General features: G+C 38.2%; 1 protein-coding gene across 1 annotated transcript in view; it reads right to left on the bottom strand.

Annotated features, from left to right (window-relative positions):
- The window catches only part of LOC131360499 (heterogeneous nuclear ribonucleoprotein L-like), an 80,486-nt gene that overhangs the window by 15,961 nt on the left and 42,741 nt on the right, over window positions 1–21,784 (bottom strand). Inside the window, exons 2-6 of the mRNA XM_058401030.1 lie at window positions 17,771–17,889; window positions 11,325–11,562; window positions 9,659–9,744; window positions 7,131–7,227; window positions 6,919–6,991 (exon numbers count right to left, since the gene is read on the bottom strand). Of these exons, the coding sequence (XP_058257013.1) occupies window positions 6,919–6,991; window positions 7,131–7,227; window positions 9,659–9,744; window positions 11,325–11,562; window positions 17,771–17,889 (613 nt within the window). The remainder of the gene's footprint in view (window positions 1–6,918; window positions 6,992–7,130; window positions 7,228–9,658; window positions 9,745–11,324; window positions 11,563–17,770; window positions 17,890–21,784) is intronic.

Raw genomic sequence — 21,784 nt, 5'->3', positions numbered from 1 at the left:
CTGCTGAAGTCTCGTATCTGATTGGCCAGAAAGTGTTGATTCATTTGCTGATATTGTCGATATGGTGAAGCTTTCTTTAAGAAGGTGTTTAGGGAAGGAGTCTCCAGTTTCAGCGCTTTGTAGCACTTTCTTTGTAATTTCTCAAGCTGCATTCTATACAAAAATATAACTGAATTAAATGGGATCATTTTCCTTGGTCAAAAATACTTTGTAGCTTCTCTAAACATAAATGCACCTAGAAATTTAATGCCGGAAAATGTAAAATTGTGAACGTTTTGTGGTGTCTATGTCATACTCCAGAGTGGTGGTTAATATGAAGCTTATATGAAAGTAGACACTCAGGACTTTTTAGTGTTTCTTTAGTATTTCCTAGTCTACTAGGAGCAATATATTCATAGGAAAGTTCCAAAAAACCAAAAACAGTTCATTTCTTTCCACAAAAATGTTTCTATCGTTAAAGTAAATATTGGTATCAAACCCATTTCTGCTCTCACTCGCTGAGTGCTTGTTCATAATCAAGTAGAATTTGATCTTCAACCACTAAAATTCTGTGTAAGTTTATCCAACAGAGGGAAAAACATACGTATAAAACATACTGAATGCCAACAGAGTCCTGAATTATTTTATATCAGACTCACAGCAAGAAAACAATTAATTTATTTAAACTGATTGAAAATGTCCGATAAGTCGATTTCCAATCTGTCGGCAGAATAGAACACGTGTACTGTTAGAAAGCGGAAAATTTAGAAAAATTAACAGGGTCTGTCCCAAATAGACTGTCTGTAAATGAACAGAGATGATGAAAGCCACCCTGCAAATAAGATCCTTATCCTCCGAACACTCAATCAGGTAATATATACACCAATCAGGCATAAAAATAAGACCATTGAGAGGTGAAGTGAATAACACAATTATCTCCTCATCATGGCACCTGTTAGTGGGTGGGATATATTAGGCAGCAAGTGAACATTTTGTCCTCAAAGTCAATGTGTTAGAAGCAGGAAAAATGGGCAAGCATAAGGACTTCAGTGAGTTTGACAAGGGCCAAATAGTGATGGCAAGACCACTGGATCAGAGCATCTCCAAAACTGCAGCTCTTGTGGGGTGTTCCCGGTCTGCAGTGGTCAGTATCTATCAAAAGTATCCTTTAAGTCCTGTAAGTGTTCTTTAAGTCCTGTAAGTGTTCTTTAAGTCCTGTAAGTCTGATAACATCTTGGTGTCAGATACCACAGCACACCTTCAGGGATCTAGTGGAGTCCATGCCTCGACAGGTCAGGGCTGTTTTGGCAGCAAAAGGGGGAATAACACAATATTAGGCAGGTGGTCATAATGTTATGCTTGATCGGTGTAGATAAATTTGTGAGAACAAACAGGATATGTTAGAATTTCTTTTAAAAATTACTTTTATTACTAGTTATTATTTTTAACTGCTTTTTTTATCTGGAGCTCATTTTTGGTATGATCATTTCAGTGTGTTTGTCTTCTTTGTGGTTTTTATTAACTATATTTGGCACTTTTTATAGCTTTTCTAAAATTCTATGAAGATTTTTCAAGCCCGATGGCAGTAAAAAGTGACTTAGTGAAATATTTCAAGTTACTATGGGTTACAGTGAAAAAAGTGACAAGGTGAAAGAGCAAGAAGGCTAAAAACTGCATCGGAGACAAAATGCTAAACAGGACCTTGGGCGATTTTAATGGCCATTTTCTTTTAAAAGTCTCCTGGAGCTGCTCATATGAACAGTTTTTTTTAACAGTCATGTCTTCTTTGCAAATCAGGTCAAGCCACTTGACAGGACACTGCGTCGGTAAAAAGGACAACCCAAAGTGAAAACGTGAGAAAAGGATATTTCTATCCAGCTGTGATCCAGTAATAGAAATATTCATGGAATAATGAGAACCCAACTGGGCACAGTGAACGATGCTGGCAAAAAAAAGAACTTGTTCCTTCAATTAAGGGTTTGCGTCTGCGCTCGCAATGGCACAATGGGCACGACGTTCACTTCCACATCCGACAGTAAAAACTGAAAACAAACAGCAGGATGGAGCGTGCCAAAGTTAATAAAGTGCCTGGGAAACGTGACTTTTTATAGTTCAATTACACAAATTTCGAAAGTTCGTTTCCCAAAAGGAGAAAGATGGTGTCGTGTTTAAAAACACGGCTGCCTTGTTATTCTGTGCCGTTCTGAGATTTTCACACTGAAGACGAAAACAGCAAACATGTGACGAGGATTTCCGCACTGATGCAATGCGCCAGGCATTGTTGCACCACTTCAAAGCAAGCAAAGGAACAAAGTCTTTCTCAAAACTGTCAGACTGGAAGGAGAACAGAACAGAACAGAGAAGAACGCTCCATCTCCCTTTCCATTTCTCTCCTTCGCTTTCTTTTTGTTCTCTCTCGACTTAGCTCTGGAGGCCTACAGGGAGAAGTCATGCAGAGTGGTGCTAATTGCTACAAAATGAGCGGTTAGCGGTGGGAGTTTGTGGGCACCGTCAGCCTCTGTTTTCCTCACAGTGAGGGTGGGGGTGGGGGGGGGGCTATTAGGATTCAAGGTGACCTTCGCACGGCAAATGTCGAGGTCCTGTTCTTCTTGTCTCTTGTTCGCACGGATTTGGATATCATTATTTCTGTTCTTATTTTCGTTTTAGTGTCAGTTCTGTGTTTTAATTTTCACTCGAGAGCTCATTTAACGACTGGACCGTCTTACCATCCAATTGCACCATTAAATCCGTGTTAAGCCAGCCTTGAATTTGGTCAAGCACCATTTGAAAGTGTTATTGGGAAGCAAGGCAGGGATGGGTTCAGTTAGGTGGGTGTAGAACAAAGAAATGTCTAAAGGGAGTCGATGGTTTGAAATATAATCAATACGCTGCCAGGATGTGTTAAGACTGTGCAAATGAAGAAAAAATATATTATTGAAATGGTCTCGAGGATCATTTGTCTGGATGCTTTGGCCATACAGACTCCATTATTATACATTCAGGCCTCTGATGAGCGTTTCTTGTACACCATCATGATGTTTGTAATTTTACAAAGTGCTGACTGAAATACCTGTGCTCCGGCGCAGAAAAAACAGCAAGGGGGGAAATGAATGAGACAGAGCGAGACATTCCTTTTATTGCTGGCAGCTCCATTAATACTCTTTTATTTATTTCTGCAGTCCACGATTCAATTAGCATTCAAATTCCAGCATCCCCTCTGCACCTCAATAACAACAAACCAATGGAGGCTGACAACCCGCTGAGAGATCTGAGCTGCAGACAAAGTCAAACAGACCTTCGTATCCCATCGAGAAGACTCCAATCGATTGCTGAACATCACCAGTTCTCTGGTGATAACACTGTTTATCGTCTATTTGTGGAGAGATCTGGGGGGGTCTGGACAGCTGCAGCATCGCCGCTGTGATCGAGGCCATCCATAAGCTGGCTAATCACATAAAGTTATGCCCTTGCAATGTATTTCTGCTGTTTCCAATACTGTCTCTCCTCCTCCTCCTCCTCCTCCCCTTTACCCACTCACCATGCATCTTCCATCTTTTTGTTTCTTTCTTTCCTCCATTCATTCCAGTTTCCATTACTCTCACACACCCTTCTGATACCGTGAGCCAGGACCAAATAACAATGTAAAGATCTTGATGGACTGTCAGTATTGTGCACCAGGTCATGCTGAATATCTCACAGGAGTATGTCTAGAGTTGTTGCTGCTATTTCAAGGGAGTTCATCAGTTATATGGTGGCAAACGACCATTTTATGGCATGTGATGGACTGGTGTAAAACCATTTGAGGGTACAATAGTCAATCAGGCACACAGATAATCAGCAGTGACACTGGCCCCTAAAAATCATCAGTCCTTTGACAAAGACGTCTTTGCTGCCCAGGATATCTACACTGTTTTCCCTGAAAGAGTGTCTCCTCCTTTGCTCTTTCTAAATAAACTGATGAGTTTTGACCTGAGGAATTTGCCATGATGTGCAACTGAAGAGGTGGCCTTGCTTTAACTAGCTTTAAAAATGGTCAGATATAGAACTTAAATACTTATATATACTATAGGATTTTTTAGCTTGTCTTTCTTTAGAACCTACAACTTTATGTTACTTTATGAGAGAGGGTTCTGAATATCAGAGGAACCCCAGACCCCAGAGGAACCCATTTTTTTTATACGAATACACTTAGATGAAAAGGTTTGTTCCTTCGAGGGATTCTTAAGGGCACTACAGTATGTAGAGGTCTACAACAAACCCAAGGTTTATCATTGTTTTGTCAGGGGAACCCTTAAATTGATCATATATAACACAGGAATAGCCCTATCTACCCATCCACCCATCCACCCATCCATACATTTTCTGTTCTGCTTATCCTACACACAGTCAAGGGGAACCTGGAGCCATTCCAAGTGGATTTAGAACACAAAGCTGGGGGCCCTGGACAGGGAGCCAATCCTTCAAGTGCACACACACCCAGTCACACACTGCTGACAATTTAGAGATGACTATCAGCCAACAACACATAAGCAGGAAAGTAGATTACCCGGAAGAAATCCCAGAAGAATGGGGAGTAAATGCTTTACTCCACAGACATGGGCGGAGACAGGAATCAAACACCTAACCCTAGACTGGGAGGCATAGGAGGGTTGGCAGCCATAAAGGGATTGTTTTTTGGTTTGTTCCTCAGCTGTGTATAAAGGGGCTCTTTAATGTACTATGAATAAGTCTGCGACAGAGGAATTGCACCCTTAAAGGTTTTTCTAAGCTTGTTTTTTTCTGACAGAATGCTTAAAAGTACTATGTAGAAGTCTACAACAGAGAATTAGCACCAGATATGAGTTTTATGGTTTGTTCCTCCAGTTAAACCGTTGGATACTTTTTCCTAGTCGTGTACTCTAGAGTCTTCAAGGCCACAGAAGAGGAAAAGAAGTAAAGGAGGACAAGGAAAGGAATATTCCTCTTCTGCAGGCTATGCTGACAAAGGTCTACTCGACCTGTCCTTCTTTAAGTAGGACACACTGGTTTCAGCATGCCTTACAGACATCTCAGCCAGGATGAAGGATTGCCATCTCTAGCTCAACCTTCAGGGTACAAAATTCCTTTGACTCAATACTACATCACTCTCAAGCTTGGGGGTACTACAAAGTTTGACCAGCTTACCTTTAGAAGGGCTTTACACACTTGAAACTGTTCCCTCTGGGGTCAGTGTAAACTCCAGGTAAACAGAATCCTAGGTTATTTGACTTATTTGTCGTTGGTCATACTTTGTCCGGGGCTAACAATTATACTGGGTATTCATAATCTGCTGTTTCACACTGTAAATTCCTAAACACTAGCTTAATGTTCTTATTTGTATATTTGGGGCATCAACAATCATGACTGGTTGCCATTTTGCACCCAAGTAAGTACTGTTATCTTTCACGGACTTCTAATCTATTTTAGCCTTTTTAAAAGGTCGTATAGAGGACCAGGCATGCATGTCCAGCCAATGTATGCTAATTTTTCAGTATCACAAATTTCCCTCTCACTAAGGCAGTGATGGTCAGTATTTGCCGCCTGACGCTACCGATCTGTATTGCTATGTCCTGGTTTTCAGGTGATATAAGGCATGTGTTGTTCATTTTCTGACTGGGTGTCTGTTGCTAAGCATCTAGCTGTAAAGTTCTAACACCACATTGTACACATTTGGTACCACAGTGCATTGTTAAAATTGTAAAAGCTGTGTAAGCCCACTTCAGAGCAGTGCTTCATAACCCCAGGTAACACAGCTTCTAAAGTACAAGTGTAAAACTTTATTGAACCTGTGGTCAAATGCAGGGGTTAGAATTAGACGTGAAAAGCACTAGAGTATGTTCTATTCCCATAAACTCCCGATCTTACAGATTTATTTATAATATCAAGCTGATAAAAAAAATCTGTTAGACTATGCGACCCAACCTCGTCTGCAAGCACTTGGCAGATCGTAGCTCAACTCCTCATGGTTCTTAATGCTTTTTGAACTTTTCAAGACTTTTCCCAAATTTCCAGACATTTTAGGTTTGTTTTTCATGGTATTTTAAAATATCATTACCTGCATCACAATTTCTGCATCTTGAGTCTTACTTTGCCAACTAATTATTTATACATTCTCTAGAACATTCTCTGAAGTCTGAAACTTATCCAGATTTGGAAACACATGCCTTACAGAGCTGCTGAAGTGTTCATGCCAAGTGTTCCACGTGAACATGAATGAATGATTGGACTCCCTTTACTTTGCTAGTCTGGTAACTAATTTTATGATTAGACAAGATTTTTGGCCTGCCACTTGCAGCATAGCAAACAGCATGAATCTTTGGCATCTTAGGAATCTTCCTCCGAGTATTTTCACTTGGGAATTCATGACAGCTGAGGTATGGCTACTCTGGAATTCTGCAATTGGTGTTTTGAATGGAAATGAATAAACCCAATTAAATGGATGCATGGGTCTGCGTGAAAACATCTATTATTAGTTCTTTCCACTACATTCCTCATGTTTCTTTTACTCCAGTCCATGTGCTTGTGGCTCTCTCATTTTATCTTTATGTGCTTTTCATGTACCAACTGCTGGATATTTTGCTGTGCAGCTCTTGTATCGTTGTCAGTTCATTTACCATATAGATGCTCGGTTTGTATTCTGCCTCACATGGAGGGTGCGTCGGACAAAAGCGCCTCCCAAAGGGAATAAATATAAATGTAAGTGTACTTCCAGCTGAAAGGATGTTATTGTGGATTTTTTGGCTCTCGTACTTCGTGTAACTCCACAGAAATAATTACAGGATAAAGAAATTTGCCACACATGCAAACAAGACATAACGTAGATGAGGGAATGACTAGAGGTGTCTATAAGCAAAGACTGCCATGCGTTTACACCCACATACACACACACACTCTCACACGCAAACAAAACCAGTTTCTTACCTCGTCTGACCAAGAAGGGTTTGGTGTAGTCCCAACTGTCATTGTCATTTCTGATGACGTTGAGGCGTGAGGGCTAAAATGAGGGAGGGAGAGAGAAAGCACAGCGGCAGTGCATGTGTGTTAGGCTCCACCGGTGGGTGTGTGTATGTGTGTGACTGTGTGTAAGTGTGTGCAGGAGTATGTGTGTGTGTGTGTGAGCGCTGCAGATTTACCCGAGCGTACTCGATTTTCAGTGTGCAGCAGCCGGCGTATATGTCGGCTCCGTTGAGGGCCGCTTTGGCCTTCTGGGCATTCTGGACTGATTCAAACGTGGAGGACAGCCAGTCAAGGAAAATCATAGCAAAGCCCAAGTCACTGCAGGCATCTGAGCATTTAGGACTCAATCCAGGGAAAAACTAGGCATGAACTGATAACTAGTTATGCACTTCTGCCTTCCATTTGAAAGGCAGTTAAAAAAAATAGGCAGCATTTTTTGTGTGCTCTCATAATATACCCAGGGAAAAGCTTTCTAAAAAAATCCCAGTGTTACTGTGGCAAGAGAAGCAGAAAAGGCGAATATTTTGTTTGTACGCAAGCCGAAAGAAGATACGTATATACATTTACGGTCACTTTCTATTTGCTGAGTCAGAATCAGAAAATCGATACTTGATACTTGCTTTATGGTTTGGTTTCGCACTGCACATAATATTAAAAAAGCAAAAAATCACCTGGAAACACAGAGCCAGCACTAAATAAATAATAATGACATACATAACTATTTTAAGACGTTTCCTCAGTCTAAATATTCACCTCGCATGCCATTTCTGCAGCTCTAAACGATAAAAACTTTGCTCACCACTGCTCACGTTTTCACAACAACCTCTGAAATATTTCTCATGCTTCTGCGTTAATAAAGACAGACGTGTGTAAAACGTCCCTTTGTGAAAGTTTAAAAACACGTCTGGCAAGAACAGAAAAAGAAAGATATACTCTCAACACAAGCGCAAATCAAAGGCAGGGGACAATGATCCAGAGACACAGCAATGTGGGCTGCATAGTGGCCAGACAAAGTTAAAGCCAAGTCCAAAGCCAACGCTAGCTGTCTAAACATTTTGAGAGTCCATATGTTCAAGGCACTGTTCAGAGAAGCATAGTAGAAGCACAGAGGCAAAGCCAAGCAAGATGTCTACAGGGGCAATGCTGAAGTCTCTTCCGTAATGTGGGTATGCGAGAAATAAACTGCAGCAGTAGAGCCGCTAATAAAGCTGAAACACCTCAGGATATTCACTGTGTAATAATCCGTCCAAACGCTCTGCTTTACTGAGTAGCTTCTGAAGCCGCTGTGTAAATTAAAGGAAAATCAGACAGTGCACTTTTGATAAGTAACCTACATGCATGAGACTCAGATGAGAAGAAATATCATGTTGATGAGGTTTTTTCTCCCTCAGCAAAATTCGTCTCCCAGTGAAGCTGAGCTGCTCATCAGTGTTAGGCTTCGCTGTGTTCAGTTGGTGTTGCCCTCAATAAACCTGCACAGGGCCGGCTCTAGACTTTTGGGGGGTCTGGAATCTGAACTGAGAATGATATGATATTGAAACTGTTTTCCATTAGCGGCAACACACAACGAGACCTCAGTAAATTGTTCCTTGCAACAACGTGGTGGTTGAAACTATGGAGTTATTCTGTATTTCACTGAACTCTTGAGCAGAACTATTTTCAAATACTAGATCATATTTTACAAATTAATTGAAAGCAAGGTGAGTGAAATGTGGCTTAAAAAGCTTGTAGTATATTTTGGTCAAAGCAGGACTTGAGCCTATCTATCTATCTATCTATCTGTCTATCTGTCTGTCTGTCTGTCTGTCTATCTATCTATCTATCTATCTATCTATCTATCTATCTATCTATCTATCTATCTATCTATCTATCTCTCTCTCTCTCTGTCTGTCTGTCTGTCTATCTATCTATCTATCTATCTATCTATCTATCTATCTATCTATCTATCTATCTATCTATCTATCTATCTATCTATCTCTCTCTCTCTCTCTATCTATCGCAAACAATGTTGCCTGAGACTTCTTTAGGGCTGGAAATGTATTCAGAAATTATTTGGATGCCTAGCTGTTGTTTCATTCAGCTAGTCAGACAAGCACCAACTGTAAGATGCTAGCCAGCTAGCTAGCTAGCTGTGCTAATTAGCTCAGCACTTAATATTATTTTATTCCAGCTGAGAAGCTAACAATTGCTCATCTCATCTCCAGAGTTGAAACAATCTCTGTTTCATTATTTACTACTGATATTGACAAATCTAGCCTAGATAGCAAGCTAGTTAGGACAGTTAGCTAGGTGTTACAGCTAAGCTGTTACAGACTATTAGCTAGAACAGCGGTTACAGGCTGTGCGGCACATTTTGTTCATATTAGTGCGACATATACTTAGCATTCTTTCTTTAAAAAAAAATTAATTAATTGTGAAAGAACAATTTAGCCGTTTTTTTTTTTTTTAAACACAGCCACTTACCCCTGGGTATAAATACACGAAAGAGAATCTCATGCTAGTGTAACGGAGCAGCATGTGATAATCATGTGACTGTATTTCATTGTACTAGTACTTGCACAATGACATTAAAAGTGACTCATCTATTATGAGGTGGTGTCTGTGTATGTGCATGAGCTGGTGTTAATAAATATCCAGATTTAAAGTATATGATGATTTTCACACAAACACAATCCCCAGTTCCTCCTTTTTCCAGTAAGGATATTCCACCATGGCCTGAATTCCGTTGCGCTTGAAGATGACGATGCGTAGCACGTTGCCGATAGGGTTGCACACTGTGTATAAAACATCCTGTAACATGAAACAGAAGTGTCCCAATTCAGAAAGCAGAAGTACTCGATACATAATCATCCACAAAGAGCGTTTCTATAAATCACACATAAGTGCGCAGCGAGTAGAATTACATTACGTTGGCTTCCGAACAGCAAAACCTCTCATCAGCTTATTAATCAAGCCTGGTGCCTTTTGATATGCAGATCTATTTCTATTGAGCGCTCCACACCACTTAACCTAGCGGTACAGCAGAGCCTATTATCTAGTCTTGATTGTGTCTTTTCAGGACACTGATCTATAAGAGAGACCTGCAGGGGCTTCGGCTGGCGGATCCTGAAGCCGGAACTCACATAATGATGATCAATGAGATTTCCTCTGACTAGCCATTAGTGAGATTAGTGCACTAGATGATTGTCATTGTTAGTACCCTTGTTTCTTTTTCAGCTCTCAGCGCCAGGCTTGACACAAGGGACTGAGTTAGGCTTCGAGGCTGTTAGTTATTGATTCGGTATTGTTGTTGAAACCTTGGGGATTTAGCAGCATGCTGGAGTTGAATGTGTTCAACAGTGATGGCAACCAGGTGCGATTCGAACGGGTTTAAATTACCACACGAACACACACTTCTCAATTTCTACCTCTGGGTTTTTCACCTTGAGGAAATCGTTCAGGTTTGTAGATTGTTCTTCCGTCTTCGGCTTCGACGCACAGAGTAAAAAGTTCGTTTTGTACGGTATCATCCGTAATCTTTCTGGTTGACTTTGTGTCGCAAAGCAGAGTTTCGTTTTCTTTCAGCTTTTTAATCTTGAAAGGTCATGACATTAAACGTGTCAGGAAAATGTTGCAGCCTGCTGCGAGATAAGGCAGGATGCAAGCACTTGTTTTTTAATTGAGGGCAAACCGTGAGAAGTCAAGGTCAGAGTCTATTTTAGGGGTCAAAACGCAGACGGTGTTGACTGGTAGACGAACTCATCGGGGGCTGACACAAAACAGGTGAGCACAATAGGTAAACATTGCATTAAACCTTAACAGAAGTATGTGTGGTGCTTGTTGCCATGGGAACCACAATGCAAAGGAGGAATCATATCATAACCATATCATGTTAAGTCAGATCCCATTTTCACACTTTTCCAGGTCTGTAAAGGATTGCTTTTAGATTTCAGACCTCTATATCAACCACATGAGTATCATTATGTTGGTTTATATTAGTATTTTATTGCTAAAGGTAAACTGAAAGTATTTAGTCTGTTGTGATCTGTATATTATGTAACTAAAGGCTCAGAATACAATGACAGCTTAATGCTAAAATGACAAAATTACAGATTTTTTAATTGATTTCTTAAGTATCTATGAGCTTGCACAGAGGAATCCTTCTTTCACTTCACATTTTCTTTAAAACGATATTTCCTGAGACCTAGATACTTGATGTCTGTCTCGATAATACAGGACGTTGCTGTTGTTATGGAAATGCTGCCACTAAATGTCACTCATCACACGAATGCAGTGTAACAGAATGTCAGGTTTAGGATACATGTAAACAGCTCTTTATAAAAATCTGTCAAGCAAACGGACCATGGTGCATTTCACTGGATGATACTCACTGTAGTGATGGGGTAGAGCGGGTTCTGAATGGAGAGCAGCAGCACTTTGTTTCCGCTGTTGGGGTCGTCTGCGTTTGTGGGCCGTGTGATGCGCTTGCTGGTGGAGTAGTTGAAGTAGGCTTGCTGTCCAGCGATGTAGACGGCCTCTCTGGAGCCACAGGCAACGCAACGGTCAGCACTTTCGACATCCTCAAACTCCACCAGCGCCTGCCTCTTAAACGGCATCATCATCACGTAGCTGCAGGGAGAAGACCTCATATTATTTTTTAATCCTCCTCTTTCTGTACATGAAACTAAAATTAATGGCATATGAAATACACCGACTGGATCACGTTTAATCTAGGACCGATACTAATATTTGTCCAGATGGATTTTGATGATGTGGCAGCAGGCTGATCCATGAAAGATCACAGCAGACCCTGAGCTGTGAAAAAAATACATATCTGTTCTTCTCTGTGCACCTCCGACATCTGAGACGCAGCGTTTGCTTTGCATGGCATACAAATCATTTTTGATGATAAGATTTGCATCAGCTGGCCATTCTCGTGTTTAAGTGGTCTCAGAGTCATGCTCACTTGATGAAGGTTCTGACACTGGGTGTTGTTTGGAAGCGCCAAGATCTTTTAAAGAAGTGTGTTAAAAAAAAGACTTTCGGCTTTATCGCTGTTGGTATACCGCATATGAAAATTTTCCACAGGATTGAGGTTGGAAATTTTATTTTATTTTATTTAGCCCAGTGAATACTGCTGGAAAATGAAGTAGGATTTTAATGGTTTAATGTTTTCTCCACTGGAAACTATCCTTGGAGTTTATACTATATTATTTTTTGGGTGAGACCGTTATGTAAAATATATGAGTTATGTAAAATATATCGCATTATGCAGAACCAGTGATGTTTCTAGAGTTTGACTAGAATTTTATTTTTTGCGAAACCAGCACCAAAACACTAAATTCTGGTAACTCTCAGAGTAGAATTTATTTATTTATTTTTGGTTTATCTATCTATCTATCTATCTATCTATCTATCTATCTATCTATCTATCTATCTATCGGTCCATCTATTCATCCATCAGTATATCTGTCCATCAATTCATCCATTGGTCCATTCATCCATCCGTCCGACCGTCCATCCATCTATCTATCTATCTATCTATCTATCTATCTATCTATCTATCTATCTATCTATCTATCTATCTATCTATCTATCTATCTGTCCATCAATTCATCCATTGGTCCATCTATTCATCATCCATCCATCTATTCATCCATCCATCCATCCATCCATCCATCTATCCGTCCATCCATTCATCCATCCATCCATTCATCCGTCCAGCCATTGATTAATTCGTCTATCCATTTTCCAGCCATACAAACACCCATCCGTCAGTCCGTCCGTCCATTCATCCATCCGTTTGTTTGTCTTCTTTAATAATATATAACCAACATTAATGTGAGTATGTTCTGCTGATCATTCCATTAGTTGAATTTTTAATTTTAATTGGCTGTAAAGGGATTTTGCTGAAATTGCCTGCAACAAACTCCATATTTTTCTATTTTTATACCACGGGACTCTGTTTTCCTACAGTGACTTCTAAAAAAGCTTTCACTGATGATGACTGAATCACATAAGTTTGTGGCAGAATGCCAAATAAGACGAGATAATCAAATAGTCTTTTAGCAGTAAACAGGCTGACGTTACTGATCAAATCTGTGACTATAAATAAATAGGAAAAACAAAATACAAATGAACATACTACTCATTACCACAGTGATAAGCGTTTGCCAGCTAATTACCTTTCCTCAGCCCTCAGCTATAGTGTCTTATTGTGATTATCATCTGACTGAACGTTAAGGGAAAAGTGTAGAAAAGAGGAGCACAGCGAGGGGGAGGGGCTTATGACTGAGGAGGATGCATAGGGTATTTTCTCTTCAGCTGGTGTCGGTCATTATGTTTTAAATATTTTAAATGATGTAAATGATAATGTTCACTGAATAGGAAAGTGATCTACCTCATCAGAAAATTTTAGCAAAATTGGTCTCATCCCTGAGCAGTACATAGCTTCATGTTTTTAATTAGTGATTACTCACATTTCAAGAAAGTCCTATATACCACATGGCTGTTGAATTCTCAAATCTGATTGGTCAGAAGCTGTTGATTAAACGACAGGTTTATTTAATGCGCTTCTTCTAACGCATATCCGTTTCTATAGTTTATATATAGTTTATCATTTAAAAGTGGCTTGCATTGTGCACGCTCAACCCCGAAATCTAACAACGAAAAGCATCTAATTGTTGATATGGTCAGGTTTTAATCACGTCGAACATTTCTGGAAGGAGTCTCCAGTGTGAGTGAGTCAGTAAGCTTTCTGCCGCAGGAAAATCTTTTCTTGTTTCTCAGTAAAATGACGAGAGAGGAAATAAGAATGGATGGTAAAGGAAGTGTTTATAGCTGCTATAACATAATAAAATAATAAGAGCCTAGCTCTAACATTAAATGTAACAGTAAGTGGATTAAAAAAGAAGCATGAGATGTTCTTTAATAAATTTCAGGGTAGTAACCAGATCAGAAAACACACAGCACTTGATGTGAAGTGAAAACCTGGACTACTCTTCCGTAGACGGTGCATATGAATGTGTTTTATTTCTCACATGGGATCCTATAAAATTTGTAGGAATTTTATTGAGGTACCATTTGGGCTTCATGTGCATGTTGGGCTTCAGACAGAAGAGTAGCAGGAATTTTCATAGGGTTCATTGACTATTTCCTCCGCCTGGTGATCTCTGTAACTAAATAATCTGAGATTAAAATTTTGCCTGTGTTTGAGGACCTCACTGGTGTGTTCGGTTTTACTCATTCAGTCACTCATAACATTTATAACTCGTTCATAATCTAGAAGGTCAGAGGGTCGTCCCTGGTCCGTCCTGCCCTGACCCGAACCCACCCCACCCCACCCCACACCCCCGTGTCCACGTTAACCAGAACAGCTCCTGCTACTCTCCATAAGCTCAGTGGTTAAGATGTTGGACTACTGATCAAAAGGATGTTGGAATCTCAGGTCCACCAAGCTGCCCCTGCTGGGCCCCTGAGCAAGGCCCTTAACCCTCAATTGCTCAGTTGTGTAAAAACATTTAAGTCACTCTGGATAACGGCATCTCCCAAATGCCGTAAATGTAATGTCTTTTCCGTGCACTCCTGTTCATGTAGCAAGATAACAAGGATTTTTTTTTACATTTGTACATACAAATGGATTCCGGTGCAGAGCGAACCCTGGGGACAGCAAACAGGATGAAGAAGAGGATGTATACAAAGTGGAAAGGATTATTGACATGCGAGTGGAAGATGTGAGTGCTAGCTAGCATTAAAAAAAGTGCGGAAATTGTGCAGACAACGAGCAGGTGAAGAGGCTGAGTTTTATTTTTTTAGTGAGCAGGTATGCTAACTGTAGCTACACTTGCTCAGGAGTTAGCTTAGCCGACATAAGCTTTCCTAGCGTTAACTGAAGGCTAGTTTAAAGGGTCACTTCATTGCTGGCTCACTTTAGCCAAAAGGTAGTGGAAAACTTGTTAAAGGTTTCCATAATGGCATTTAAAATGTCAGTGTACGCTAATACAAATGTAAGAATTAAAGTCATCACACCAAACTGAGATCACCTCAGATCAATCTGTTCTTTAAACAAACGACTTTACTTACTTCCTGTTTCCTGTATTTAACCTGTCTGCTCTAACTTTGTCTCACTGCAGTCTCAAGTTAACGCGACAATTCTGGGAAGGCTCTTCCGTGCCTTAAATACAATGTCACAGCCCTGCTGCTTCCTATAAGACCTTCTCACAGAGTCCTAAAAATACCCTAATGCGCTACTCTATTTCCACTCAGCTGCACCGGAAAGAAGCATCGGGCCTAATCCCGTGCCACCCGATACTCTCCGAACATCATTATCACACGCTGACCTTATCCAGCATATCTAATGGCAGGGGTTGAGCGATCATGATACGGCACCTCACACAAGCTCGACTGCTTTCCTGGATATCTCTAAGAATCTTCTAAACACTTTTAATTCCATGTACACCTTACACTACATGTAAATTTTGTATATTTTTGGAAACACAAGACACTAAAATGATGTTAAAATGTTTTACACATATAATGACTCAAATTTTATATTTCTTTCATTTCAGCAGTGAGAGAAGAGCTTCCAACTAATATTAATAAACCTAAATAAAAACAGTGACTAAAGACTTCCTAGTATACTTAACCGAATGACCTCATGCGGTCATGTTCTCGGAGCAAGTTGAAAGAGTGACCAAAAATACATTTATCAGCCAAGACGTGATTTTTATCTGGCTTTTTATTTGCTTTATTTTCCATTTCACAATAGGAGCTTTACAGCAACTTTAATCTAATTGACGTACCCTAAGAAACTAAGAAACTAAGAAATAAACCACTACATGGTTTGGGGTTAATGTCTCCACCCTGATGATTAATTTCCTATGATCTAAAGTGTTTTATTCGTCTTTTTCCTATCATCACTTGCCATAACTTTCCAGGAAAAACAACTGTAGCTTGTGATGTCATCAAACACACGACTGAAAAAACTAAAAATCTCCTTATCAAAAGACTTCACCATACCAACTTCATCACAACATAACTCTAAACCTCTTCCTCCACTTTTTCACTACGTTCACAGCTCAGAGAGGAAACGGCCAAGAATTTCTTATAGCCGGTGTCAGGAGTTACTGGGACAGCTCCTTGGCAGACCACCAGGGGGTCTTGGGAAGTGGTTTATTTATGTATCATTGTGTTATTCCCATGTGGGCCGTGCCACGCCCTTTCCTAGGGTTTGTGTTTTCCCACTTTCTCACCTGTCCCTTGTTTTCCTTTAATGTGCTGCTCTATATATCTGTCTTGGTCATGGTCAGTCATTATATTTGTATATGTTGTCTACTATGATATACTTTGTCTACGTAACGTGTAACATGTATCCAGGTTTTTATGGCATTGTTAGGTTATCTAAGTTTCCATGTGGTTTGTTTCTCTTATGTTTAATGTAAGTTGTGTTCTGATCTGCTACTGCGGGTGACCGAGCTTATGGCGGAGATGCGGGTTCGATCCCAGCGATTGGAGGCGTATGTGATAAACACTGTGTAAAATCATTTCTCCAAGTACAATAAAAAAAAGAAGAAGATGGTAAGGGTACTAGCGTTTATTGTCTTTAACCAATAAAAAAAGAAAAATCTGGGAATTTATTTTATAATTTTGAAATTAAACATGGTAACACTAACACTGCTTTGCCTCAAGCCACATCACACCACCTTTATGTTGATTTTTATCCTATAACAGTTGACCCTCTTATGCTTTATTCCATACACAAAGCACATTACATGTCTGTGGCCTCGGCAGATTGACAGTGGAGAAGATTTTTTAAAAGGATCTGAAAAGATCTGAATCTTAATCTGAACAGGATCCACAAACAGAGACAGATATTACGTCCAGTTGTGTATTGTGTCTGTATGGTTTATTTCATTTATACCCTTCTTGTGCTCCACTTTAATTCATGAAACTCTCTCACAGGAGCTTGTTTTAGATTAACTCAGTTTATTACCGCACTATAGCCACTGCTTTCATCATACCCTTATTACGGGTTCATTGGTATTCATTATGTCCAGTAGATGCCGGTTTCAAAGTACAAGAAACATCTTTGATTGTATCCGTCATTAATTCGAAAGCTTTCGTTTCAATTATTAAAACCTTAAACTCAACATGCCATATCAGTATATAAATATGATTAAAATTCACTCCCCTTTTTCTCTCTATAATTTATTCGCTTACACTGTAGCTGAGCTTTCTGGTCAATTTGATCACTTTTATTTCACTGACGTATTTGACCACATGAATCTCTTCGACCCCACTGATCTCGTTGATCTAAGTGATCTGTTTGATTTCATCTTCTTGATCTCATTGATCTGTCTGGCCTAACTGATCTCACTGATTTCCCACTGATCTTAATCTCATTAGATAGATTAGATCAACAAATTAATGAGGTCAGCAGGATCAAATAGAGTAATGAGATCAGTCAGATCAAAGAGATTAGTCAGACCGCCTGGTATCACAGAGATTAATGAGAGCCCATCCTATTCTATTTGATTCCATTTATCTATTTGATCCCACTGACATCATTTTATTTAATCCCATTTGATCCCACTGACATCATTTTATTTAATCCCATTTGATCCCACTGATCTCATTCATCAATTTGATCCCAGTGATCTCATTAATCTGTTTGGTCTCTGTGATCTTGCTGATCTATCTGATCCCACTGATCTTGTTACTTTATTTGATCCCACTCATCTCATCCCATTATTCTATTTGATCCGGCTGATCTCATTACGCAATTTGATCCCATGGATCTCATTGATGTATTTGTTATAGAATAAATACCAGATATTACCAGATATTTCCAAACTTCTCCAAGGCCTCCACCAGGTCAGCTTCCACCACCGACTCACACAGTCCCCGAACATGGACCACAGGGGATGGCGCAATCCTGTGGGTCTCATCCCCATTATCCTGCAAACCAAAAGCAAATGGTAAATTAACACAACAATAGCGTATGTTAGTTAGAGCAGCAGTTCTCAACGCCGCTTGCCTCAGGAGCCACATTAATCGTAAACTGCAACTGAAATGCAGTTTAACTTTCCAAACATTCTCATTTATTTCAGGATATGAACAGTGCAGTAACAGGCAAAGCCCTATTCATGAACGGGAAGTTAAATAAAAGCAGAACAAATACACTGCATTCATCATCTTTACCTAAGACTGCAATAATGGAATAATGTCCCTATATGGAATAACAGAGTGTGCTCAAGAAATAACAACTAGACTCACAAGAGAAAGAAAGAAAGAAAGAAAGAAAGAAAGAAAGAAAGAAAGAAAGAAAGAAAGAAAGAAAGAGAACAGTGGAGGAAAGAAAGAAAGAAAGAAAGAAAGAAAGAAAGAAAGAAAGAAAGAAAGAAAGAAAGAACAGTGGAGGAAAAGAAAGAAAGCAAGAAAGAAAGAAAGAAAGAAAGAAAGAAAGAAAGAAAGAAAGAAAGAAAGAAAGAAAGAAAGAAAGAAAGAACAGTGGAGGAAAAAAAAGAAAGAAAGAAAGAAAGAACAGTGGAGGAAAAGAAAGAAAGCAAGAAAGAAAGAAAGAAAGAAAGAAAGAAAGAAAGAAAGAAAGAAAGAAAGAAAGAAAGAAAGAAAGAAAGAGAACAGTGGAAGAAAGAAAGAAAGAAAGAAAGAAAGAAAGAAAGAAAGAAAGAAAGAAAGAAAGAAAGAAAGAAAGAAAGAAAGAAAGAAAGAACAGTGGAGGAAAAGAAAGAAAGAAAGAAAGAAAGAAAGAGAACAGTGGAAGAAAGAAAGAAAGAAAGAAAGAAAGAAAGAGAACAGTGGAGGAAAGAAAGAAAGAAAGAAAGAAAGAAAGAAAGAAAGAAAGAAAGAAAGAAAGAAAGAAAGAAAGAAAGAAAGAGCATCAGACTGAACAGAATAGTTCATCACACAGTGGCAGTCTCTCTCTCTCTCTCTCTGTCCATCTCTCTCTCTTCACACCTCTGTTCAGACTTCAACAAGCCACAAACCCCGGAGCGTCTCTGAGCGGCTTTTCCGTCTCTGCGGACGTGTAAAGGCCGAGCTTCAGGGACGCGGGCCACGGCATCACAACCTCTCTGTCTATCACACACACACACACACACACACACACACACACACACACACACTCAGGCTAATGAAATCAGCAGCGAGTCAGTTATATTTACAGCAGTGTACTGGCTTTTATCCTTTTATGTCAAGGACATTTCATCCTGGAAATTCAGCCCAGTGCAAAATCCTAGAGACTAAAGCGACTCTGTAGGATGCAGCAAATTTACACCACATTTACACCACAGCGCTGTTTAATCCTGGATTCTGATTGGTCAGAAGGATTTGATGCGTGTTCTCTAGCAGCAGGTTTCTGTGCTTGACATTTTCAGGAAGGAGCCTCCAGTTTCAGAGCTTTTTTCCTTCATGACAAGGTTTTTGGGTGAAAAAAGATCCTTTTTTCACCTTTAGTCTTCTTAAGTGATTTCTCGCTGCTAAAGCACAGGTGATAACTGGAACTTCTTTCCACAAAGCTGCTTTGAAATAATGTCCACTGTTAAAAGCACTTTACAAATAAACTTGAATTGAACTGAACATTATATCTAACACCATGCTGCTCTTTAATAAATAAACTGAGTAACTGCAGGAATTTGTTATTCCGTGTCAGGATTCATCATATCGTTGATTCATTTTCTCTAATATCTATCAGGATTAATAAAGTTCTGTTTTGTCTTATTTCACCTTGTTTTGTTTTATCTCATCTTATTTTATTTTAGCTTATCTTATTTGATCTTATCACATTTTATCTTAGCTTATTTTATTTTATTTTATCTTCTCATTTCATTTTATCTCATCTTATTTTGTTTTAGCTTATCTTATTTTGTCTTGTCTCATTTTACCTTATCTTATTTTATTTGATCTTACCTCATCTTATTTTTCTCATCTCATCTTATCTCATCTTATATTATCTTGTCTCACCTTATCTGATTTTATCACATCTTATTTTGTCTTATTTGATTTTATCTTCTCATCTTACTTTATCTCATTTTATTTTATTTTATCTTATCTCATCTTATTTTATTTTTTATTTTATCTTATCATCTCATATTATCTTTGTTTGATTTTATCTTATCTCATCTTACTTTATCTCATTTTATTTTATCTTATCTCATCTTATTTTATTTTATTTTTATTTTATCTTATCTTATTTTATCTTATCTTCTCATCTCATCTTATTTGACCTTTTTCGATTTGATCTTATCTCATCTTACTTTATCTTATTTTATTTTATCTTATCTTATTTTATCTTATCTTCTCATCTCATCTTATTTGACCTTTTTCGATTTGATCTTATCTCATCTTACTTTATCTTATTTTATTTTATCTTATCTTATTTTATATTATCTTGTCATCTCATCTTATTTGATCTTATTTTATCTTTCTTATATTAAGAAAACGTCTTCTCCTGACTTCCTTTATAACGTCACCCCCTGCACCATCTTCCGGTAGAAATGATAACAATCTTGGCAGGATAAAAAAAAACAATCTGAGCTATCTTTATCTTGTAATGGTCTGGTGTGGACCTAGAAATGAGACCTGATGAAGTTATTATCCTCCAATTACTGAAGGGCACCAAAAGTCAAAATCTGAAAATGATAAAAATGACTCAGGCCCTACAGAACAAGATGAAACATTTGAATGTGACAGCATAGCCTTTGGCATGCTAATAGCATTACCGAGGTCCAGAACCTCATTTAAATAATGTCAAAATGTCTGTAGAAAATGAGTTTTGCAATAAAATCGGATTCAACACAAGCTGAAAATTATTTTTTTTCTTTTCATGTAATTAATTTGTTAAAATTCAAAGAATTCAAAGAGAAGAAAATCTCACCTCTCATGAAATTTAATAATATTTAATTATATATATATATATATATATATATATATATATATATATATATATGTTTGTTAATGCATCAATTATTTTATATATAAGTTTAACTCTCAGTATAAAGTTAGTTTGTACTTTTCTTTTTCTTCCTTGCATTTTATAAGGTTTTAATTCCGTTAAGAATTAAGAAACCTTAAGAACCTTAAAAGAAACTAAGAAAATCTGACATCGCAATATTTAAGGAGATTTAACATTATATATAGTGTCTCTGTATCTATGTAATATTTATTACATACTGTACTATAATTACTAAAGAATAATTATTTATGTAGCCATTATAATTTCAATAATTAGTAGTATTTATAATTAATTTATTGATTGGTCTTTTAAAGTATTAGTTTATTGTTTATTTATTTATTATTGATTTGTTAATTCACACCTACCGTATCCGATGTATCCAAAGTATATTATAAATTAGTGCGTGATTTCCTTTGTCAGGAAAGAAAGAAAGAAAGAAAGAAAGAAAGAAAGAAAGAAAGAAAGAAAGAAAGAAAGAAAGAAAGAAAGAATTTTCTCAATTTAAGAAATAAAAATATATAAATATATATATTAAAATAATAATAATTATTATTATTATTATTATTATTATTATTATTGTTGTTGTTGTATTTATTTTGCACATCTAAAAATAGTATTTGACAGTGGAACAGTCTACTACTTACTTAAAGTATACAGTGTGTTTTGCTTTGCTTGCTTTGACATTCTTGTAATAAACCTCATGATATGCAAGTTTTTCAAACAATATCTCCGAGTGACAGCGTATTAAGGTGAGGATTTGTCGAGAAGCGCGTCGCCATCACCGAGCCTGAATCATTCATTACACACGCCGACTGTGTTATTTATCACCGTTAGTTTTTTTCTCAGTTTCATCTCCAACCACGATCCATTTTAAATCTA

The sequence above is a fragment of the Hemibagrus wyckioides genome, linkage group LG10, assembly GCF_019097595.1.
Source record: "Hemibagrus wyckioides isolate EC202008001 linkage group LG10, SWU_Hwy_1.0, whole genome shotgun sequence".
Lineage (NCBI taxonomy): Eukaryota > Metazoa > Chordata > Actinopteri > Siluriformes > Bagridae > Hemibagrus > Hemibagrus wyckioides.
The sequence above is the reverse complement of the archived record's forward strand: the minus strand, read 5'-3'. Positions and strand labels throughout refer to the sequence as shown.